General features: G+C 46.4%; 1 protein-coding gene across 2 annotated transcripts in view; it reads left to right on the top strand.

Moving 5' to 3' along the window:
- The window catches only part of LOC132397406 (microtubule cross-linking factor 1), a 218,807-nt gene that overhangs the window by 137,504 nt on the left and 59,806 nt on the right, over positions 1-21,497 (top strand). For both annotated transcript variants that reach the window (XM_059976138.1, XM_059976146.1), the window contains exons 8-9: positions 5,640-5,870; positions 14,840-15,016. In XM_059976138.1, the coding sequence (XP_059832121.1) occupies positions 5,640-5,870; positions 14,840-15,016 (408 nt within the window). The remainder of the gene's footprint in view (positions 1-5,639; positions 5,871-14,839; positions 15,017-21,497) is intronic.

Genomic DNA, 21,497 nt, shown 5'->3' on the forward strand with positions numbered 1-21,497 from the left:
CCTTTCTAGACATGCTGCAAGTGATTGCGCATGCGGGATAAATCTTAGAATCTATGGGCGGGTCCTCAGCACTTACAGGCTTGCTTGTCAGCTTCACTGCTGAATACACGTCACCACCTGCCAGATCTTTACCAAGTAGGGCATCCACGCCGTCCATCAGTAGTTTTGACTGCACCCCTTTTGAGGCGCACCAACGCTCACAACACATTTGCATCTCACGGGCAAACTCTAAATACGTGTGGTTCCACAGCTTTCTCAAGTTCCGGAACTTCTGCCGGTATGCCTCTGGTACCAACTCGTAACTCCTCAATACAGCCCTTTTTACTTCCTTGTAGTCCTTAGACTCATCCATAGACAATGCAAAATACGCTTGTTGAGCCTTCCCCCTAAGTACCCTCTGTAACAGAACAGCCCATTTCCCCTTAGGCCAGTTCTGATTCACAGCCACTTTCTCAAAATGAAGGAAGAACTTATCGACATCCATCTCCTTGAATGGAGGTACTAACTGGATCTTCTGACCAATCTTGAACCCCTGATTTGGGTTTGCTGCTCTGTCTCTTCCCTGCAATGCCTTTAACCTCTCCATTTCCAGCGCAAACTGCCTCTCTTTCTCTCTGTCCTCCCTCTGCCTCTCAGCTTCTTCTCTCTGCCTTGCAGCTTCTATCTCCCTTATCTGGAGTAACTGGAGCTTATGCTTCCTTTCCTCCTCCTCCACAACCAACCTTAATCTTTCTATCTGTATCTGAAGCTCACCCTCGACTGGTTTGTTCTCAGGGAACAGGTCCAATACATCTGACGTGAACACACCCTCAGATATGTAATGCACAGCTATTGCTCTCTGTATATCCAACTTGCTCATCGCTGATTTCACCGCTGAGAGATTTAATCGTTTTGCAACGCTCGCCAATTCTGCCTTCTTGACATCCGCAAAGTCGGGTCTTTTAAAAATTTGTCAATTTCCATCTCTGCTGGTTTCCCATCAGGTTATCCACACAACTAGATCAGATAAGGGACTTTTATCCCGATTCACTGCCCCCCCCCCCATTTTGTAATCAAATCCCGGATGAGCCCCCAATTTGTTATGTACCCCATAGCTGGGTGTCAGACCAGCAGAGAAAGAAGAATCCGTTGGAGTCTGGTGGTACCAAACTAAAGGTGTTTATTAGTAAACTATACAATACAATATCAAGAATGCAAATATACATATAAAACAAGTTAGCAGTAATAAACCTAAAAGTGTAGGAATAATAATAATCAATAATAAGCTGTATTGATGTCTAGGGGTAAATGAATAGTCATAGAAAAGTATAGAGTTCAGTTCATAAATACTGATGCAGTTATGATTGTTGTATTGAAATTGTTGGGGAGAGAGAGAGAGAGAGCGAGCGAGATGTAACAGCAACAGCTGTGGCAGGCAAACCTTTTGTGGCTTTCTTAATCCGTCGTGTCGTTATGGTCATTCAGTTATGGCCCCTCTGTTCTTCAGCTAGACCGTTCTTCTGTGGTGGACTCATCACTCTGGCACGAGTGGACACACACACACACAAGTCCCCACCGGCCCTGCTGTAACACTGTGAGCTTTACTGACCGATCTCCTGGTTCATTCTCTGAAGCCCCCCACCTTTCTGTGGGTTCCCAACACTCAGTCAGTGTCCACTGGTGTGTCTGAAGGGTATCTGTCCAGACCTGTCTTTAATCCCCACTCACGGGGTCTCAGCTATCCATCAACTCGGAATGACCGTGTCCATCAAATTAGGCCACTCCTGCTATCTCCTGAGGAATGTTAGCGAGCAAAGTAAAGTCCTTGTAGTGGAGGGTAAACAATCCAGGAAGAGTCAAAATACCATAAATCAGCAGTCTCTCCTCCCTCTTATCTGTAGCAAATGTTCTTGCCTGTGTTTTATATCTGTCTCTCATGAGCAGCATAGCAACAGTAATAGTTTGTGGTTCTCGGGGGGGGGGGGGTAATGATTAACTCTGCAGCCTATTGTCCATCAGGTCTGTTCATCACACATAACACTCCCGTCCTTCTGGGAGTTTTCACCAGGGTGAAAATTAACTAATAGAGCATATTACTGAATTACAGAGTTCAACAAAATACAGAAGTGGTCTTAACTGCAAGTTGTATGTTGTATTTTAATATCGAATTCCTGTAACAACAGACTCCCAACTTAATAACCTCCTATTTTTATTTTTCATGTAGCCAAAAATACCAAGGGGGTTGTGTTCTTAGCTTAGATGTATACTACAAAGTGTGAACCAATACATGTGTGATCATAATGTAGTACATTACAGAAATTTGTGCAAATACTAATCTCTATTTTACTTTCAAGCTTAACATTCAATCTTCCATGATGTTGTCTTTCTTATTCACATGCTTTGTTCAAAAAAAAAATCAAATTCCTGCAAAACCAGATCCTGTTATTCAAAGTGGCATTTGGTCAACTCTTGCCTCTTTTCCACTTAACTCTCATGTGGTTAGCTTGCTCACCAGCTTGGAACAGGCCTTCACAGACTCCTTTCACAGGACCTATCTTATCACCAATGTTTTCCAAACTAAGCCCATTTGCTGAACTTCCATACCACTCATTAATTTTAAGCAGGTCATTAATTTCATCTTCAGGATCTTTAATTCTACTAGTTTCTCGTTTAACATCTGCAGGTGATCCCTCTTGATTAAAACAACACTTTAAGTTCTGCCTCTCCAACTCACATCCTTGAACAACATCACCAAGTTGTTTATCCTTAAATTCCAAAACAAACTGTAATTGACTCACAGGCACCTTGTTAACAAGCCACTGTTTAGTTAACGGTCCCTTCACTTTTGTCAACAGTTCTGACACCAAACTCGACTTTAAGTTTTCTTTATTCAAAAGTCTAGGAACAATACTTTTCCCTTTCCCTTCGATAATATTCACATCACCAGCTTTCATCTCCTCACTAACTTTTAACACAAGTGACTGAGAATTCTCACTTTCTAACGGTGTCAAGGTTAACCCTTTCTTCACTGAACCAAGTCCATCTGACCCAAAAGAACTGCATTCCTTTTCAACTAAATCAGATAACTCAGACTTTTTCTGAGCTTCCACACTAGGTTCAGTACCCTGTGACTCCACATCCTTCACACCCTGAACACAAGCAAATGGGATATCTGCCTCTCCTAGGCCTTCAATACCAGTCCCCTTTTCAAATTCTAAGTTCCCCTGATCCTCCCAGTTACTCTCTGGGCAACTCCGCTTCGGAGTAAACTCAACCTTGCGGGTTAAGACAACTTCGTCTGCCAACCCAGCAGACTCCCCCAAGGTAGCGGCATCCTTTTCATCTAGGACTGCCCTCACATCATCAGGAACACGCTCAACTTCTTCAACTGAAAACAGCTCTGTCAAGCCAGGCAGATTATCCGTGTCCAAACCTGGACCTTCTAACTGCCTCATCTGTTTCTCATCTTTACTCTGTGCCTCCATAACCTCCTTTTCATACAAGGTCGGCAAAAATGTCTCCGCTAAATCCACCCCGGACTCATTCAAACTGTCTCCTTTCTCAGCCACCTTTCTAGACATGCTGCAAGTGATTGCGCATGCGGGATAAATCTTAGAATCTATGGGCGGGTCCTCAGCACTTACAGGCTTGCTTGTCAGCTTCACTGCTGAATACACGTCACCACCTGCCAGATCTTTACCAAGTAGGGCATCCACGCCGTCCATCAGTAGTTTTGACTGCACCCCTTTTGAGGCGCACCAACGCTCACAACACATTTGCATCTCACGGGCAAACTCTAAATACGTGTGGTTCCACAGCTTTCTCAAGTTCCGGAACTTCTGCCGGTATGCCTCTGGTACCAACTCGTAACTCCTCAATACAGCCCTTTTTACTTCCTTGTAGTCCTTAGACTCATCCATAGACAATGCAAAATACGCTTGTTGAGCCTTCCCCCTAAGTACCCTCTGTAACAGAACAGCCCATTTCCCCTTAGGCCAGTTCTGATTCACAGCCACTTTCTCAAAATGAAGGAAGAACTTATCGACATCCATCTCCTTGAATGGAGGTACTAACTGGATCTTCTGACCAATCTTGAACCCCTGATTTGGGTTTGCTGCTCTGTCTCTTCCCTGCAATGCCTTTAACCTCTCCATTTCCAGCGCAAACTGCCTCTCTTTCTCTCTGTCCTCCCTCTGCCTCTCAGCTTCTTCTCTCTGCCTTGCAGCTTCTATCTCCCTTATCTGGAGTAACTGGAGCTTATGCTTCCTTTCCTCCTCCTCCACAACCAACCTTAATCTTTCTATCTGTATCTGAAGCTCACCCTCGACTGGTTTGTTCTCAGGGAACAGGTCCAATACATCTGACGTGAACACACCCTCAGATATGTAATGCACAGCTATTGCTCTCTGTATATCCAACTTGCTCATCGCTGATTTCACCGCTGAGAGATTTAATCGTTTTGCAACGCTCGCCAATTCTGCCTTCTTGACATCCGCAAAGTCGGGTCTTTTAAAAATTTGTCAATTTCCATCTCTGCTGGTTTCCCATCAGGTTATCCACACAACTAGATCAGATAAGGGACTTTTATCCCGATTCACTGCCCCCCCCCCCATTTTGTAATCAAATCCCGGATGAGCCCCCAATTTGTTATGTACCCCATAGCTGGGTGTCAGACCAGCAGAGAAAGAAGAATCCGTTGGAGTCTGGTGGTACCAAACTAAAGGTGTTTATTAGTAAACTATACAATACAATATCAAGAATGCAAATATACATATAAAACAAGTTAGCAGTAATAAACCTAAAAGTGTAGGAATAATAATAATCAATAATAAGCTGTATTGATGTCTAGGGGTAAATGAATAGTCATAGAAAAGTATAGAGTTCAGTTCATAAATACTGATGCAGTTATGATTGTTGTATTGAAATTGTTGGGGAGAGAGAGAGAGAGAGCGAGCGAGATGTAACAGCAACAGCTGTGGCAGGCAAACCTTTTGTGGCTTTCTTAATCCGTCGTGTCGTTATGGTCATTCAGTTATGGCCCCTCTGTTCTTCAGCTAGACCGTTCTTCTGTGGTGGACTCATCACTCTGGCACGAGTGGACACACACACACACAAGTCCCCACCGGCCCTGCTGTAACACTGTGAGCTTTACTGACCGATCTCCTGGTTCATTCTCTGAAGCCCCCCACCTTTCTGTGGGTTCCCAACACTCAGTCAGTGTCCACTGGTGTGTCTGAAGGGTATCTGTCCAGACCTGTCTTTAATCCCCACTCACGGGGTCTCAGCTATCCATCAACTCGGAATGACCGTGTCCATCAAATTAGGCCACTCCTGCTATCTCCTGAGGAATGTTAGCGAGCAAAGTAAAGTCCTTGTAGTGGAGGGTAAACAATCCAGGAAGAGTCAAAATACCATAAATCAGCAGTCTCTCCTCCCTCTTATCTGTAGCAAATGTTCTTGCCTGTGTTTTATATCTGTCTCTCATGAGCAGCATAGCAACAGTAATAGTTTGTGGTTCTCGGGGGGGGGGGGGGGATGGTTAACTCTGTACCCCATTGTCCATCAGGTCTGTTCATCACTCATAACAATATTAAGATTGGATTCTATTAAATTTATGCTGCTTATAATATTTTTATGTTCTACTATTTGCCTTGTGACAGATTGAAGAGGAAAACCAGAAGAACCTGCTCAGGAAAGATTATGAAGTGCAAAGCCTGAACCTGCAGAACAGGCTGGAGCAAAAGTCCTGGAGTCACGAGAGGACTCTGCTACTGCAGGAGATGAGAATGTTCAAACAGAACAGCTTCCTGTTCTATGTCAAACTCAAATGGTTGCTTAAACACTGGCAGCAAGGGAAAAAAATAGAGTATGGAATGGAGGATATCCTGGAGGTAGGCTTGACATTCTCAGTGTAGTCTCTTTACAGAGATTCCAGTTTATTGTATCATGTGTGAGATAAATAGGAAAGATCATATATTATGTGAGGTAAATAGTAAAAATGATATTGTAGCGGTGTGCTACACACAGCACTGAAATAACACGGAGTCGGTAAACTGCAGTTAAAAAAGATTTTATTCGAACTTCTAGGCCTCGCTTTAAAGCCTCCCTGATCCCGCCCTCCCTGGGCGTGGATGCTGTAGGGGGCACGTATTCACAGTCCCGCGCGGGCTTTTCCCCTTGCTGGTGAAGCAGACTTGGCGCCCTTTTGGGACTGGCCTTTATGCCGGCGCGCTGGCTATTTGTGAGCTGGTTCGAGTGCGCTAGGAAGTGGGTCACGACATAACCTCCCACCCCAGAACTGGCGATACACCCCCCCAATGTCCACAGTCTGGGCCGGACCCTGTTTGGGAGGTCGGCCTCTGCGCCGCGGTGCCGGAAACTCGACTGGTTGCGCCACGTCCACATGGGCCGGTTTGCGTCGGTCCACCATGAAAACCTCCTCTCTCCCCCCAACGTCCAGCACAAACGTGGACCCATTGTTCCTGATCACCGTAAACGGCCCCTCATAGGGCCGCTGTAGCGGTGGCCGATGTCCTCCCCTTTGTACAAACACAAACTTACAGTTATGCAGGTCGGGTTCTGCCCATGCCACGAAGTGGGTATGGGGCCAGGTTGCCAAGCCTCTTGCGTAGTCTGCCCAGGACTGCTGAGGGTTCTTCCTCTTGCCCCCTTGGGGCTGGTATGAACTCCCCGGGGACGACCAGGGGTGCGACGTACACCAACTCGGCCGATGAGGTGTGCAGGTCGTCTTTGGGCGCTGTGCGGATGCCGAGTAGGATCCAGGGAAGTTCGTCCACCCAGTTAGCTCCTCGCAGGCGGGCCATGAGAGCCGACTTTGGGTGACGGTGGAAACGCTCCACCAGGCCGTTCGACTGTGGGTGGTAGGCAGTGGTGTGGTGCAGCTGCGTCCCCAAAAGGCTGGCTATAGCTGACCACAGGCCGGCGGTGAACTGGGCGCCTCTGTTGGAGGTAATATGGGCCGGTACCCCAAAGCGGAATACCCAGGTGGCGATCAGTGCCTGGGCGCAAGATTCGGAGGTGGTGTCGGTGAGCGGGATCGCCTCTGGCCATCTGGTGAACTGGTCCACGATAGTGAGGAGGTGCTGCGCTCCGTGCGACACTGGCAAGGGGCCCATGATATCCACGTGAATGAGGTCGAAACGCCGGTGGGTGGGGTGGAACTGCTGCTGCAGAGCTTTGGTGTGCCGCTGCACCTTGGCCATCTGGCAGTGCTTGCACGTTTTGTCCCATTCACTGACCTGCTTGTGGAGTCTGTGTCAAACGAACCTGCTGGAGACCATCCGGACGGTTGTCCTGATAGAGGGGTGTGCTAAGTTATGAATGGAGTCAAAAACGTGCCGCCGCCAGGGTGCCGGGACAAGGTTGGTCGGTGGTGACGTTACAGAGTAGGGTCCTCTCACCTGGGCCTACGGGGAGGTCCTGGAGCTGCAAACCGGAGACTGCGGTTCTGTAACTTGGGATCTCCTCGACTGCCTGCTGCGCCTCTGCCAGCGCCTCAAAGTCTACCCTTTGGGAAAGGGCATGAATGTTAGGGCGAGAGAGCGCATCCGCCACGACATTGTCCTTACCCGAGACGTGCCAGACATCCGTCGTGTATTCAGAGATTAGGACAGATGGCGCTGCTGGCGGGACGACCAGGGGTCAGACACCTTCGTGAACGTAAAGGTAAGCGGCTTGTGGTCCGTGAACGCAGTGAAGGGTCTACCTTCTAAGAAGTACCTGAAATGCCGGATTGCCAGGTAGAGTGCCAACAGTTCCCGGTCGAAAGCACTGTATTTGAGCTCGGGTGGTCACAGGTGTTTGCTGAAAGACGCCAGGGGTTGCCAGCGACCCTCGATGAGTTGCTCCAGTACCCCACCGACTGCCATGTTAGATGCGTCCACTGTGAGGGCGGTAGGGACGTCCATTCTGGGATGCACTAGCATCGTGGCATTTGCCAAGGCTTCTTTCATTTTAATGAAAGCGGCGGCAGACTCCTCGTCCCAGGTAATGTCCTTGCCCGGATCCGACATTAGGGTGAACAGGGGGCGCATGATTTGGGCAGCTGAATGGAGGAAGCGGTGGTAGAAATTTATCATACCCATGAATTCCTGAAGGCCTTTGATTGTGGTGGGTCGGGGAAAATGGCGGACTGCGTCTACCTTAGTGGACAGAGGGGTTGCCCCGTCTGTAGTGATCCTGTGGCCCAGGAAGTCGATGGAGTTGAGCCCGAACTGGCATTTGGCTGGGTTGATTGTCAGACCGTATTCACTCAGTCGGGCGTAGAGTTGACGGAGGTGGGACAGATGCTCCTGACGACTGCTGCTGGCTAAGAGGATGTCGTCCAAATAGATGAAAGCGAAGTCCAGGTCGCGTCCCACCGCGTCCATTAACCGCTGAAACGTCTGTGCGGCATTCTTCAGGCCGAACGGCATGCGGAGGAATTCGAAAAGGCCGAACGGGGTGATGAGTGCTGTTTTGGGGATGTCGTCACGATGCATCGGGATTTGATGGTATCCCCGGACGAGGTCTATCTTGGAGAAGATCCGTGCGCCGTGCAGGTTTGCTGCAAAGTCCTGAATGTGCAGCGCTGGGCAGTGGTCCGGTGTGGTAGCCTCGTTCAGCCTGCGGTAGTCGCCGCATGGTCTCCAGTCCCCTGCCGCTTTGGGCACCATGTGCAGGGGTAAGGCCCATGGGCTGTCAGACAGCCGTATGATCCCCAATTCCTCCATCCTCTTGAACTCCTCCTTCGCCAGTCGGAGCTTGTCCGGGGGAAGCCTTCGAGCATAGGCGTGGAGGGGTGGTCCCTGGGTCAGGATGTGGTGCTGTACGCCGTGTCTGGGCATGGCTGACCAGTCTCTGCCTCGGCAGGTTGACCAGTAGGCTGTGAGACTGCAAAAAATCCGCACCCAGAAGCGGTTGGGCTATGGCGGCCAGTGTGAAGTCCCACGTGAACCGGCTGGAGCCAAACTGTAGCTGCACCATACGAGTGCTGTAGGTCCTTACTGTGCTGCCGTTCATGGCCCTCAGGGTGGGACCCGGTGCCCTGTTGTGAGTGTCGTAACTCATCAGAGGTAAGACGCTGATCTCGGCACTGGTGTCGACCAAAAAACGGCATCCCGACTGCTTGTCCCACACATACAGGAGGCTATCCCGATGGCCAGCCGCCGTAGCCATCAGCGGCGGCTGGCCCTGGCGTTTCCCAGGAACTTGCAGGGCAGGCGACGGTGGCGGGCTTCTGCGCCCCACTGCTGGTGGTAGAAGCGCCGTTGTTCGTTGGTCTCCTCACCCCTGGCTCTGGGGTTAGAGGGCTCTGTGGCCGGGCCTGGTCTGGTTTGCTGCTGGGAGCGTGGCCTGGTGATCTGTGCGACTGACGCCCCACTCTCCTTCTTGGCGTTCCACAGCAAGTCCGCCCGGGCTGCCACCTTCCAGGGGTTGCTGAAATCCACGTTGGACAGCAGCAGGCGTATGTCCTCGGGCAGCTGCTCCAGGAATGCCTGCTCAAACATGAGGCACAGGGCTTGTGTCCTCCGGCCAGGGACAGCATCTCGTTCATCAAAGCCGATGGTGGTCTGTCTCCCAAACCATCCAGGTGCAGGAAATGGGCAGCCCACTCGCGCCGTGAGAGTCCGAAAGTCCTTATGAGCAGGGCTTTGAAATCTGTGTATTTGCTGTCCGCTGGGGGAGACTGTATGAACTCCTCAACCTGGGCCGCTGTGTCCTGGTCGAGGGATCTCACCACGTAGTAGTAACGTGTGTCCTCCAAGGTTATCTGCCGAACGTGGAATTGGGCTTCTGCTTGCTGGAACCAGAGGTGAGGTCGCAGCATCCAGAAGCTCGGCAGTTTCAACGAAACTGCATGAACAGATGCGGCATCGGTCATCTTTGGCCCAAATATCATTTGGACCGTCGGGGTCACAAATTGTAGCGATGTGCTACACGCAGCGCTGAAATAATGACACGGAGTCGGTAAACTGCAGTTAAAAAAGATTTTCTTCGAACTTCGCGGCCTCGCTTTAAAGCCTCCCTAATCCCGCCCTCCCCGGGTGCGGATGTTGTAGGGGGCATGTATTCACAGTCCCGCGCGGGCTTTTTCCCTTTGTTGGTGAAGCAGACTTGGCGCCCTTTTGGGACTGGCCTTTGTGCCAGCGCGCTGGCTATTTGTGAGCCGGTTTAAGTGCGCTAGGAAGTGGGTCACCACAATATGAGCATTATTTTTAATTCTAGTGGAAAGGCAAAATTCTGTTGGAAATATGATGCTGAAACAGAACATGTTGAAAGCATCTGTAAAATCTGAAAAGTAGAGTTGACATTTCATTAGAACCAGAAAAATTTAGGGTAAACTATTTTTGTTAAATGGAAAAGGAACAAAAGAAAATGTCTTTGATGGCATAGAAAATAAAAATAAATGACAAAAAAAATAGTCCTACAAGACCAGAATCAGGTTTATTTTCACTGGCATGTGCCGTGAAATTTGTTAACTTAGCAGCAGCAGTTCATTGCAATACATAATCTAGAAGAAAAAAAGTGATAATAATAATAAGTAAATCAATTACAGCATATGTAAATTGAATAGATTAAAAATCATGCAAAAAAACAGAAATAATATATATTTTAAAAAGTGAGGTAATGTTCAAGGGTTCAATGTCCATTTAGGAATCGGATGGTAGAGGGGAAGAAGCTGTTCCTGAATCGCTGAGTGTGTGCCTTCAGACTTCTGTACCTCCTTCCTGATGGTAACAGTGAGAAAAGGACATGCCCTGGGTGCTGGAGGTCCTTAATAATGGATGTTGCCTTTCTGAGACACCACTCCTTGAAGATGTCCTGGGTATTTTGTAGGCTAGTACCCAAGATGGAGCTGACTAAATTTACAACCCTCTGCAGCTTCTTTTGGTCCTGTGCAGTAGCACCCCCCTCCACCCCCCATACCAGACAGACATGAAGCCAGTCAGAATGCTCTCCACAGAGAGGGGTTTTTGAGTGTATTTTTTGATAGGCCAAATCTCTTCAACTCCTAATGAAGTATACCTTCTTTATAACTGCATCAATGTGTTGGGGCCAGGTTTGGTCCTCAAAGATCTTGACACTTAGGAACTTGAAACTGCTCACTTACTCCACTTCTGATCCCTCTATGAGGATTGGTATGTGTTCCTTCGTCTTACCCTTCCTGAAGTCCACAATCAGCTCTTTCATCTTACTGACATTGCATACCAGGTTGTTGCTGTGACACGACTTCACTAGTTGGCATATCTCGCTCTTGTACACCCTCTCATCACCATCTGAGATTCTACCAACAGTGGTTGTATCATCAGCAAATTTATAGATGGTATTTGAGCTATGCTAGCCGCACAGTCATGGGTATAAAGGGAATAGTACAGTGGGCTAAGCACACACCCCTGAGGTGCGCCAGTGTTGATCGTCAGTGAGGAGGAGATGTTATCACCAATCCACACAGATTGTGGTCTTCCAGTTAGGAAGTCGAGGATCTAGTTGCAGAGGGAGGTACAGAGGTCCAGGTTCTGTAACTTCTCAATCAGAATTGTAGGAATGGTAGTATTAAATGCTGAGATATAGTTGATGAACAGTGTCCTGACGTAGGTGTTTATATTGTCTAGGTGGTCTAAAGCCGGTTGTAGAGCCATTGAGATTGCATCTGCCATTGATCTATTGTGGCAATAGGCAAAATTCAATAGGTCTAGGTCCTTACTGAGGTAGGAGTTCAGTCTAGTCATGACCAACCTCTCAAAACATTTCATCACTGTAGATGTGAGTGCTACCGGGCGATAGTCATTAAGGCAGTTCACATTGTTCTTCTTAGGCACTGGTACAATTGTTGCCTTTTTGAAGCAAGTTGGAACTTCTGTCCATAGCAGTGAGAGGTTGAAAATGTCCTGAATACTCTTAACTGGTTAGTACAGGTTTTCCGAGCCTTTACTAAGTACTCCATCGGGATCTTCTGCCTTGTGAGGGTTCACTCTCTTTAAAGATGGCCTGACATCAGCCTCTGAGACAGAGATCATAGGGTCATCAGGTGCAGCAGGGATCTTCACAGTTGTAGTTAAATTCTCCCTTTCAAAGCGGGCATTGAAAGCATTGAGTTCATCTGGTAGTGAAGCATCACTGCCATTCATGCTATAGGGTTTCACTTAGTAGGAAGTCATGTCTTGCAAACCCTGCCAGAGTTGTTGTACTTCCAATGTCGCCTCCAACCTCATTCGAAATTATCTCTTTGCCCTTGAAATAGCCCTCTGCAAATCATACCTAGTTTTCTGGTACAGGCCTGGGTTGCCAGACTTGAATGCCACAGATCTAGCTTTCAGCAGACGATGTACCTCCTGGTTCATCACAGTTTTTGGTTTGGGTATGTACAGTAAGTCTTTGTAGGCACACACTCAACCACACAAGTTTTAATGAAGTTGATAACAACTGCAGCATACTCATCCAGGTTTGAAGATGAATCCCTGAATACAGTCCAGTCTACCGATTCAAAGCAGTCCTTTAGGCGCTCCTGTGCTTCCCTTGTCCATAACTTCTTGGTCCTCACAACTGCTGCTGCAGTCTTCAGTCTCTGCCTGTACTCAGGGAGTAGAAGTACAGCCAGGTGATCAGACTTCCCGAAGTGAGGGCGTGGAATAGCACGGTAGGCACTCTTGATGGTGGTGTAGCAAATGTCCAGTGTATTGTTTCCTCTGGTATTGCAAGTGATCTGTTGGTGGTAATTGCTTAGTGATTTTTTTCAGACTGGCCTGGTTAAAATCCCCCAAAGCGATGGTGAAGGTGTTAGGATGCGCTGTTTCGTGCATGTTGATCCCATTGCTCAGATCATCTAAAGCCTGATTGGCATTGACCCCGTGGAATGTATCCTGTTTAAAAAAACGATCCCAGAAATCTCCCGTGGTAGGTAAAAAGGATGGCACATAACTGCTAGATATTCCAGGTCTGGTGAGCAGAACACTGATACATTTGTGCACCAGGAAGAGTTGATCATCAGACATACTCCTCCACCTCTGCTTTTGAGAGCCTCTGTAGATCTGTCTGGTACAAAAGGGGTTAACTAAGATTTTGTGAAACAAAGGACACACGTGGTCCTAACGTCCCTCTGATTCAGCACCCTGGCTCTGAGATCATCGATTTTATTCACCAGAGACTGCACGTTTGCCAGCAAGATAGTCAGTACTGGCAGTTTAAAACCCTGTTTCCTTAAACACATTTGTATCCCTGATCTGCAGCCACACTTCCTGATGAAGGAGGTTGCTGAAGGGTCAGACAAAGATTAAAGATCATTGTGGTTAGCTGATCCATAATTATAATATTGGAAGTGAATACAGTCCAGCTCTGATCTTAAATTATCGATGCAGCTTTCTAACATGAATCCCATTTGTAATTTTAAGATGGAACAAGGACATGGCAACTTGACCAATCATGTGGTACCATCTGGAAGTTTGTGGTAGGATATTATGAATACAGTGGTGATGTAGCATTTTGCATCTGTTTTCCATTCTGAAGAGCAATCAAAGAAAATGTACACTTTAAGTATCGATCCAAGCATTTCTTACTCTTATGCTCTCTCTTAATAAAAGCAAGGTTAAATACTTAAACTATTTCATTATTTGAGCTATTTTTCAAGTTTTAGTGACCACTAGTTCACTGATCTTTCATTCTCTGTGCAACCAGGTTATGAAAGCAGCCTTAATAATCTGGGTCACCTTCACAAATCAGTTACAAACAAGAGAAAATCTGCAGATGCTGGAAATCCAAGCAACATACACAAAATACTGTAGGAACTCAAAAGGCCAGGCAGTATCTGTGGAATAAAAGTACATTACCGATTTGGGTCAAAACCCTTCTGCAGGACAGGAGAAAAAATGACACCCTGACTAATCAAGAAATTATCAAACACTGCATTAAATATACCCAATGACCTGGCCTCCACAGCCATCTGTGGCAATGCATTTCACATAATCACTACCCTCTTGCTAAAGAAGTTCCTCCATTCTGAAGTTGTGCCCTCTGGTCTTAGAATCACCCACTATGGGAAACATCCTCTTCACATCCACTCTATTTAGGCCTTTCAATATTCATTAGCTTTTGATGAGATTCTGTGCCCCCACCGCCCATTCTTCTAAATTCCAGTGAGTACAGGCCCAGAGACATCAAGCACTCCTCATACATTAGCCCTTACCTTTCTGGAATCATTCTTGTGAACCTCCTCTGGATCCTCCACAGCGCCAGCACGTCTTTTCTCAGAGAAGGGGCCCAAAGGGACCTTAAGGGGGAATAAGGGATGCCATGGTCGTGTAATGGTTAGCGCAATGCTATTGCAACTCAGGGCATCAGAGTCTGGATTTCAGTCCTGATGTTCTCTGTAAAGAGTTTGTACGTCCTCCCTGTGGAAATTATGAGTTTCCTCCTGGTGCTCTGGCTTCCTCCCACAGTCCAAAGACATGCTGGTTGGTAGGTTAGTCTTTATTCTAATCCTGCAGAAGGGTTTTGGCCCAAAACATCAACTATACTCTTTTCCATAGCTGCAGCCTGGCCTGTTGAGTTCTTAGAGCATTTTGTGTGTGTCACAGATCAGTTATACTGGTCCTGATTTGGTAAGCGACAGCGTACAATAATTCAATGATCTGTAGATCAGACCATTTGGGGAAAAAAGGAAGTCTAGACCTTAATAAGCATGACACTTCCTTCCACATTTGTAAGGAAAATGTTGGCTTTTGGTTACGTTCAATGATATATCCGTATATGAAAAAAATGGTATTGCAGCAAGGAGTGACTGTTCATTTCATTTATATCACTTGTAAATATTTGTGCTTAAAACATTTAATATTTGTTTAATAAGCAATAAATTATTTTTCAGCTTGAACAGATAGAAAGCCTACCTGAATTTAACCTGCTTCTTGAACAGACAGAGCTGGACCCTGACCAAGAGGACAGTGGCTATGTGCTGACTGAATACTCCCAACTTTCCCCTTCAGAGAGTGATGACTACAGGCCTCAGCTACAGACAAAAGAGTTACTACAGCATCAGAAGCAGGTGTGCCACTAGTTTCTGTTTGTATCCTTGTTCCTTGAGAAATTTCTCTCATTCTACAATATTCTGCCAGTTGATATTTTCTGGATTAGCTTTCAAAAGAACCAGTTGATGCAACTCACATGACATATTACATATGTATGTAAAGTGAATTAAACTAAACCTGCAGCCTTATATAAAATAAAGTGCAGTACTTTAAGAAGAACTTTAACTGTGCATCGTTGGAAGTGTATTTTAACCAACAGTTCTATGATCTTGCCTCAATTCTGTTACCTTCTGTTACTACAGCACTGAAGCAATCTCTTTGGCCCATCTAGTCTGTGCTACACCATAATCTGCCTAGTCTCATTGACCTGCAACAGGACCATAGCTTTCCATTCCTCTCTCATCAATTACCTATCAGACTTTCTCTTAAATTGACCCTGCAAACACTGGTGGCAGCTCATTTCACATTCTCACCACCCTATGAGTGAACCACCCTAAGCATTTCACCTTTCATTCTTAGCCTATGACCTTTAGTTGGAGTCTCACCCAATCTCAGTGGGGAAAAAAAGCCTGTTTGCATTTACCCTATCTATACCCCTCATAAGAGTGTATACCTCAATCTTCTATTTTCTAGGGAATAAAATCCTCCTTTAAAGTGACCAACAAATTGTCGTTATTGTGAAGTCATTGAATTTTACTGAAGGAGGCTGTTCAAGCCCATGCTAAGCGAAAATAAAGCTATTTAGATTTCTGCTTCCCAGTTGTTTATCACCTTGCAGCCCATAGTTCCTTAAGCACATCCTGTAAGCCTGATGAGGGTTTCTACCCAACACCCACTTTAGGCTGTGAGTTCTAGACACTCAGTACTTGTTGGAGGGGAAGGAAGAATAAAATCTGAACTCCTCTCTGGTAATTAGACAAATTACATAAATCTCTGCCAATGGAAGTACATTTTGTCTGTCCATACTGTCTTGGTCTGTAATAGTTTTGTACACCTCAATTAATTCTTCCTTGTTTGAAAGAAAACAACTGAAACCTAGTCAGCTTTTTCTCAAAATTCTGTAGCCCTGACATGTTCATTTATTCTCTCTGTACCCTTTCTAGTATAATCACATCCTTCCTTGAGTGTGGTGATCAGAAATGTGGCACAGCTCGTGATTATAAATTTCTAGGCACTCATATTCTGAGCCTCAGTTGATAAAGACTGGTATCTTGTGTGTCACCTTAACCACCTTATCTGTCTGTCCTGCTGCCTTCAAGAATCAATGGGTATGCACTTCAAGATTCTCCTATTGTTATACACTTTTTGGTATGCTACCATCTATTGCTTTTTCCCCATTTGTATACACATTTCTTAGCCATATTTCATGGCTGCATGCAATGAGAGTTCATATTTCTTTCATTTTGTGATTTTTTTGGCAAAATCCAATCATCGAGACTTTAGAAGATAACAGTACCAGACTAGGATTGCATGCTTATAACTTGTCCTGTTTGGAATCCAGCTTAGGAGGAATATGGGGCATGAACTCTGCTCTATGGAATGGGCTTTAGACTTGTGATTGATCAAGCTGTCTGTCGTGAGCTCCGCTCACATGGTGCCTGGATCCATCATAGGCTAATGGATAGACGCGCAGATAAATGCGGCTTTTGGTGGGGGATGGAGAGGAATTTTAGAAGTATAGAGAGACTTGATAAGTATTATTTTCAGCTGGCAACATGTGTCCGCTGCCAGAGAAGTTTCTGAATGCCGATTTGTTGATCTAGGAATTTTCACTCTCGAAAATTCCCTCCATGTGAGCAAAAGCGTGGCTTTTTTTTGCTTTTGTTTGCAAAGCTTCAGTGAAAAAGCTTGGGGATGCACTTGACTGGATTGCTCCTGCAAAGAGCTGGACTGCACACAATATGCCAAATGGTTTCCTTGATTACTTTACAAACCGTAGGACTGTGATCACTCAATGCCAAGCCACTAGACAAGCATTCTGAGGAGTGGATTGTTAATCCAGAGGCAGCTGGAAACAACTGGTGTAAATTAAATAGATTGGCAGTGAAAAGCTAGTAACAATATTGTCTGTAAAACTGGAAAATTGTTATTTTCTCATTTTAAAAATCCATCTGGTTGAGTAATGGCCTTTAGGGAATTAAATCTGCTGTTCTTGCCCTGTCTGGCCTTTACAGATGACTCCAAACCCATCAATGTAATTGACTCATAACTATTCTCTAGAGTAGCCTGACAAGACAGATGTGCTTTCCAACAATCGTGGTCACTGTCATTGGATTTTTTTAAACTGTAGATTTGTTTAATTATATGAATGTAAATTCCACAGCCACCTTAGTGAGATTCTCAGGCCTTGAAGCAACCAACACAGCAACCACCTGATTGCTGTCAAGCCTACACAGGCAGACACCTCCCAGTCTCCACCCAGCTAACAGGAGTCACCTACCTCTTATTTCCGATTCATCACCTGCAACCTATTTGAACCTAACTCTTATCCAGACTCTTTGTTCACCCATTGAACTAGCCAGCTTCATCTGGTTGCTCCTAGCCTTCAGTTAACTTGTTGCTTGTTGTGTTGAGCGGTGTCAGCACCTGACTTCGAGGCCAATGTTGCTGAGTTAACATCTGGCCAGCTCTTTGCACACTTTCCATCTGTGCTAGGTTGAGTGTCGAGCTAACAACTCGGCCTCATAAAAAGACTGGCAAATGCTAAGGAAGCAGCAGGACAAAATACTGCCTGATGCACGAAAAAGGAACAGCTGTTGTGTTTAGTATCTGTTTGCTCTTGTTTTGTGGCCACTCGTGGCTGTTGTTTCGCAGTTTATTATTAAAATTATCATTCACTGCTGAATCTTCTCCGCTGCTTTGCATCTGGGCCTCCTCTACATTGCCTGACAGGATGGGTGAACTCGCAAATGACCCAGCAGAGTTTGCTTGTCTGAAGGAAGTAGTCAGTCCACATGAGCACATGATCCACAAGCAGCAGGAAACTATTGACCATCTCCTCACCACTCTCAACCAACTCTCTGTCTTGATACAGCAACCCCATGCCAGACACCTCCACCTTGAAGCCCTGGATTCCAGTGACTGAAAGTTTCAATGGAACCCCAACATCATGCAGCAACATCCTGTCCCAATGCATTTTACACTTTGAGCTCCAACCATCTCTATTCCATGGACCGATCCAAGATCGTTTTTGTCATCTCTCCATTGACTGGGCAATCTCTCACCTGGGCTGCCACTAATTGGGACAATAAGACGCCCATTTGCAACAGATATGAGGATTTCACCACTGAGATGTACTGGGTTTCCAACCATCTGGGACGTAGAAGGGAGGCAGTGGATCAGATGCTTCGCCTACGTCAAGGATCACGCACATTGCTGGACTACACCGTGGAATTCATGATCCTCGCATCAGAGTGCTGGAAAGCCTCATCACTCTGGTCATCCATCTATGGGGCGACCCTCTGGATCATCAGCTAGAACCCATTTCCATTCCCAGAACCATTTCAAGCTGCTGGTCCCTCATCAGCAACACCTCCAGAACCCATGCAACTAGAGAGGGCTCTCTTAACCCCACGGGAGAATGAGTGCTAGTGGAGAAACAACTTGTGCGCATACTGCAGAGCAGCTGATCACCAGTACATTGGATGCACACTGCGCCTAGGAAGTGGCAGTAGAGACGAGGAGCTCCCCGGCCCCTCATTCCAGCACTGTTGCCTGACTCTTTCTCTATGTCCTCCTCCACACCCCAACAGCTCTATGTACACAGGAGGCTCTGGATTCCAGCACAGCGAGCAACCAGACTCTGTTCTTGCAGCTTAGACTCCCTACCGAGCCTGCCTCTCACCCCTTCTGTATCTTTCCACTGACAGACATTGCTTGGGGTCTGGGATGCTCAGAGTGTGCAGACAACCTATGCACATAAGCATCAGAGAGCACTGTCAGTCCATCCAATTCCTCCTGCTCTACTTGCTCAACACTCCTCTCACCTTGGGTTACCCCTGGCTCTCCAGTCACAACCCTCACTTCGCCTGGTCATCCAGTTCTCTGCTGAGTTGGGGTCTCGCCTGCAAAACCTGCCTGCAACCTGAGCTGACTTTACTCTGTAAATCTACGGAGACAGAAGAAACTCTCAACCTCACTAAGCTCGTACAGGAATACCCAACTTAGTCATCGCCTTCAGTAAAAGAGAAGCCAATGCCCTGTTGTCTCACAGACCACACAACTGCATGATTGACTTCCTCCTGGGCTCCACCCTTCCCCAAGGTGATCTGTTCTCCCTCTTCTCCCCGAGACCTAAGCTATTAATGACTACATCACCAAAGCACAACAGCACAGCTTTGTTTGATCATCCCAGTCCCTAGCCGGTGCAGGATTCTTCTTTGTCAGAAAGAAGGATGGGGTTCTTTATCCATGCATCGATTTCTGGGAACTCAGTAAAATCACCATTAAGAACTGCTCCCCTCTCCATGATGGGATAGCACATTCGAAACGCTTTGTCAGATCTTCATCAAACTAGATCTACAGAGCAGGAATGACCTGATCCACATCTTCAAATTGCTACAGCACTTCCTGGGCTTCCCCAATCCCTACTGCTGTTTCATCAGAAACTACAGCAAAATTGCTGCTTCTCTCACCAAATCACCCATCTCATGGATAACCTGCCACAGATCACGCTTGCGAGGAGATGCTTCATTGCCACTAGGACTAGATGGGAAAGCACACTCTTGTGCTGCCTTCTCACGTAATTTCCACTCTACACAGCACCGTTATAGAGTAGGAGACAGGGAGTTACTCACCATCAAATTGGACATCACCATCGATTTCATCGCTGGTTGGCCACCTTCCAATGGGCCCATGGTGATCATGACAGTGGTGCATCGGTTCTCCAAGGTAGACCACGTCATTGCCCTCCCCAAACTTCTGTCAGCCACTGAGATGGTGGACCTGGTTCCCCAACATGCAGTTGGGTTCCATGGCTCCCTCAGGATATTGTGTCAGACCAGGATCCACAATTCGTCTTCTGCTTTTGGTGAGCCTTCTACTCCCTCCTCCGCATTTCAGTTAGTTTGTCCTCTGGCTATAATCCAATGATCAATCAGCAAGTTGAGAAGTTTCCAAGATGTTTCGCCACCTCTAGCCCTTCCACGTGGTGGAAGTATCTGCTCTGGGCTGATACAAACTACACACCTCCTCTGTCACTTTGAAGTTCTTCATGGTTACCGACCACCTGCAAAACCAACGATGGAGGTATATTTTAGCTGCCAACCATGCCTACTACCTCCAGGCCAACCGGCAGCAGCAGCAGCCAATCTACTAAGGTCTGGCGACCGTGACTGGCTGTGCACTCGAGATCTTTCCTTGCAAGCTCTCACCGTGGTTGATTGGTCCCTTCAAGATCACTCATCACATGAATCCAGTCATTTTCCCTCTCCAGCTGCTGCTGTCCCTCAGGATCACACTAACCACATAACTTCCATGTGTCCTTCCTCAACATTCAAAGGAAATTTATTATCAAGTACACATATATCATCATATGTGGTTTGTTTTTCATGGACCACTCAACTTAACTGAGCCTGCAACTCCAGAACCTAGGATGGTGGAAGGTGGTTCAGCCCAGGGAAGGAAGGAGGGTTCTTGGCTGCCATCTAGTTTCATCTTGGATCCTTGATCATCGAGGAGCTCCACTGGACCCATCCGGATCGTCCTGGGCCATTGGGTGCTGGCCATAGGCAGGAGAGCCCAGTCAGACCTGCACAAGCAGACGCTTCCCAGTCTCCACCCAGCTACAGGAGTCACCTGCAGCCTGTTTAAACCCAGCTGTCATCTACTGCCCTTGTTCACCCATTAAACCAGCCAGCCTCAACCAGTTGCTCCTTGCCGACAGTTACCTTGTTGCCTGTCGTCTTTAGTACCTGGTCTACCTTGTGGCCCTTCGTGCCTTGTTAGTTTGCAGTTAATTATTAAAGTTCCATCTTAATTGGTGCCTATAACAGCTGAGCACAGCCAGAGGAATTGGAGCAACTCTTCTGCCTTAAAATCTTCCTCTATAAATGTTATATCCAGTGTCAGCATTGAGATCTAAACATAATGTAAAGTAATGTCATAACATTTAGATTTTTAAATGATTGTGCTGAAAATACACATGTCAATGTAAACCTGAGTTCAAAAACTAATATGATTGACATTGAGGTTATTTCAAATAATGTGTTGAAAATATTTCTTGTTTTGCTTGCACTTCTCAGGGTTAAAGTGGTTTATTGCTTTTCATGTGATCTAACCACATCTGCAAGGTTTAAACTGCCACACACTTAACACAGGTCAATTGCATATGAATTAAAGTTCAAAATTCCTATGATTTATTATCATGGTATGAATATGTTAATTAATTGATCACATTGGATGTAAGACTTCCTGGATAATGGTCATTGAGGCAGATTATCATGTTTTTCTTGGGTACTGGTATGATTGAAACCTACATGAAGCAGGTAGATTCTTCAT

The sequence above is a fragment of the Hypanus sabinus genome, chromosome 1 (assembly GCF_030144855.1).
Source record: "Hypanus sabinus isolate sHypSab1 chromosome 1, sHypSab1.hap1, whole genome shotgun sequence".
In the NCBI taxonomy this organism is placed as follows: domain Eukaryota; kingdom Metazoa; phylum Chordata; class Chondrichthyes; order Myliobatiformes; family Dasyatidae; genus Hypanus; species Hypanus sabinus.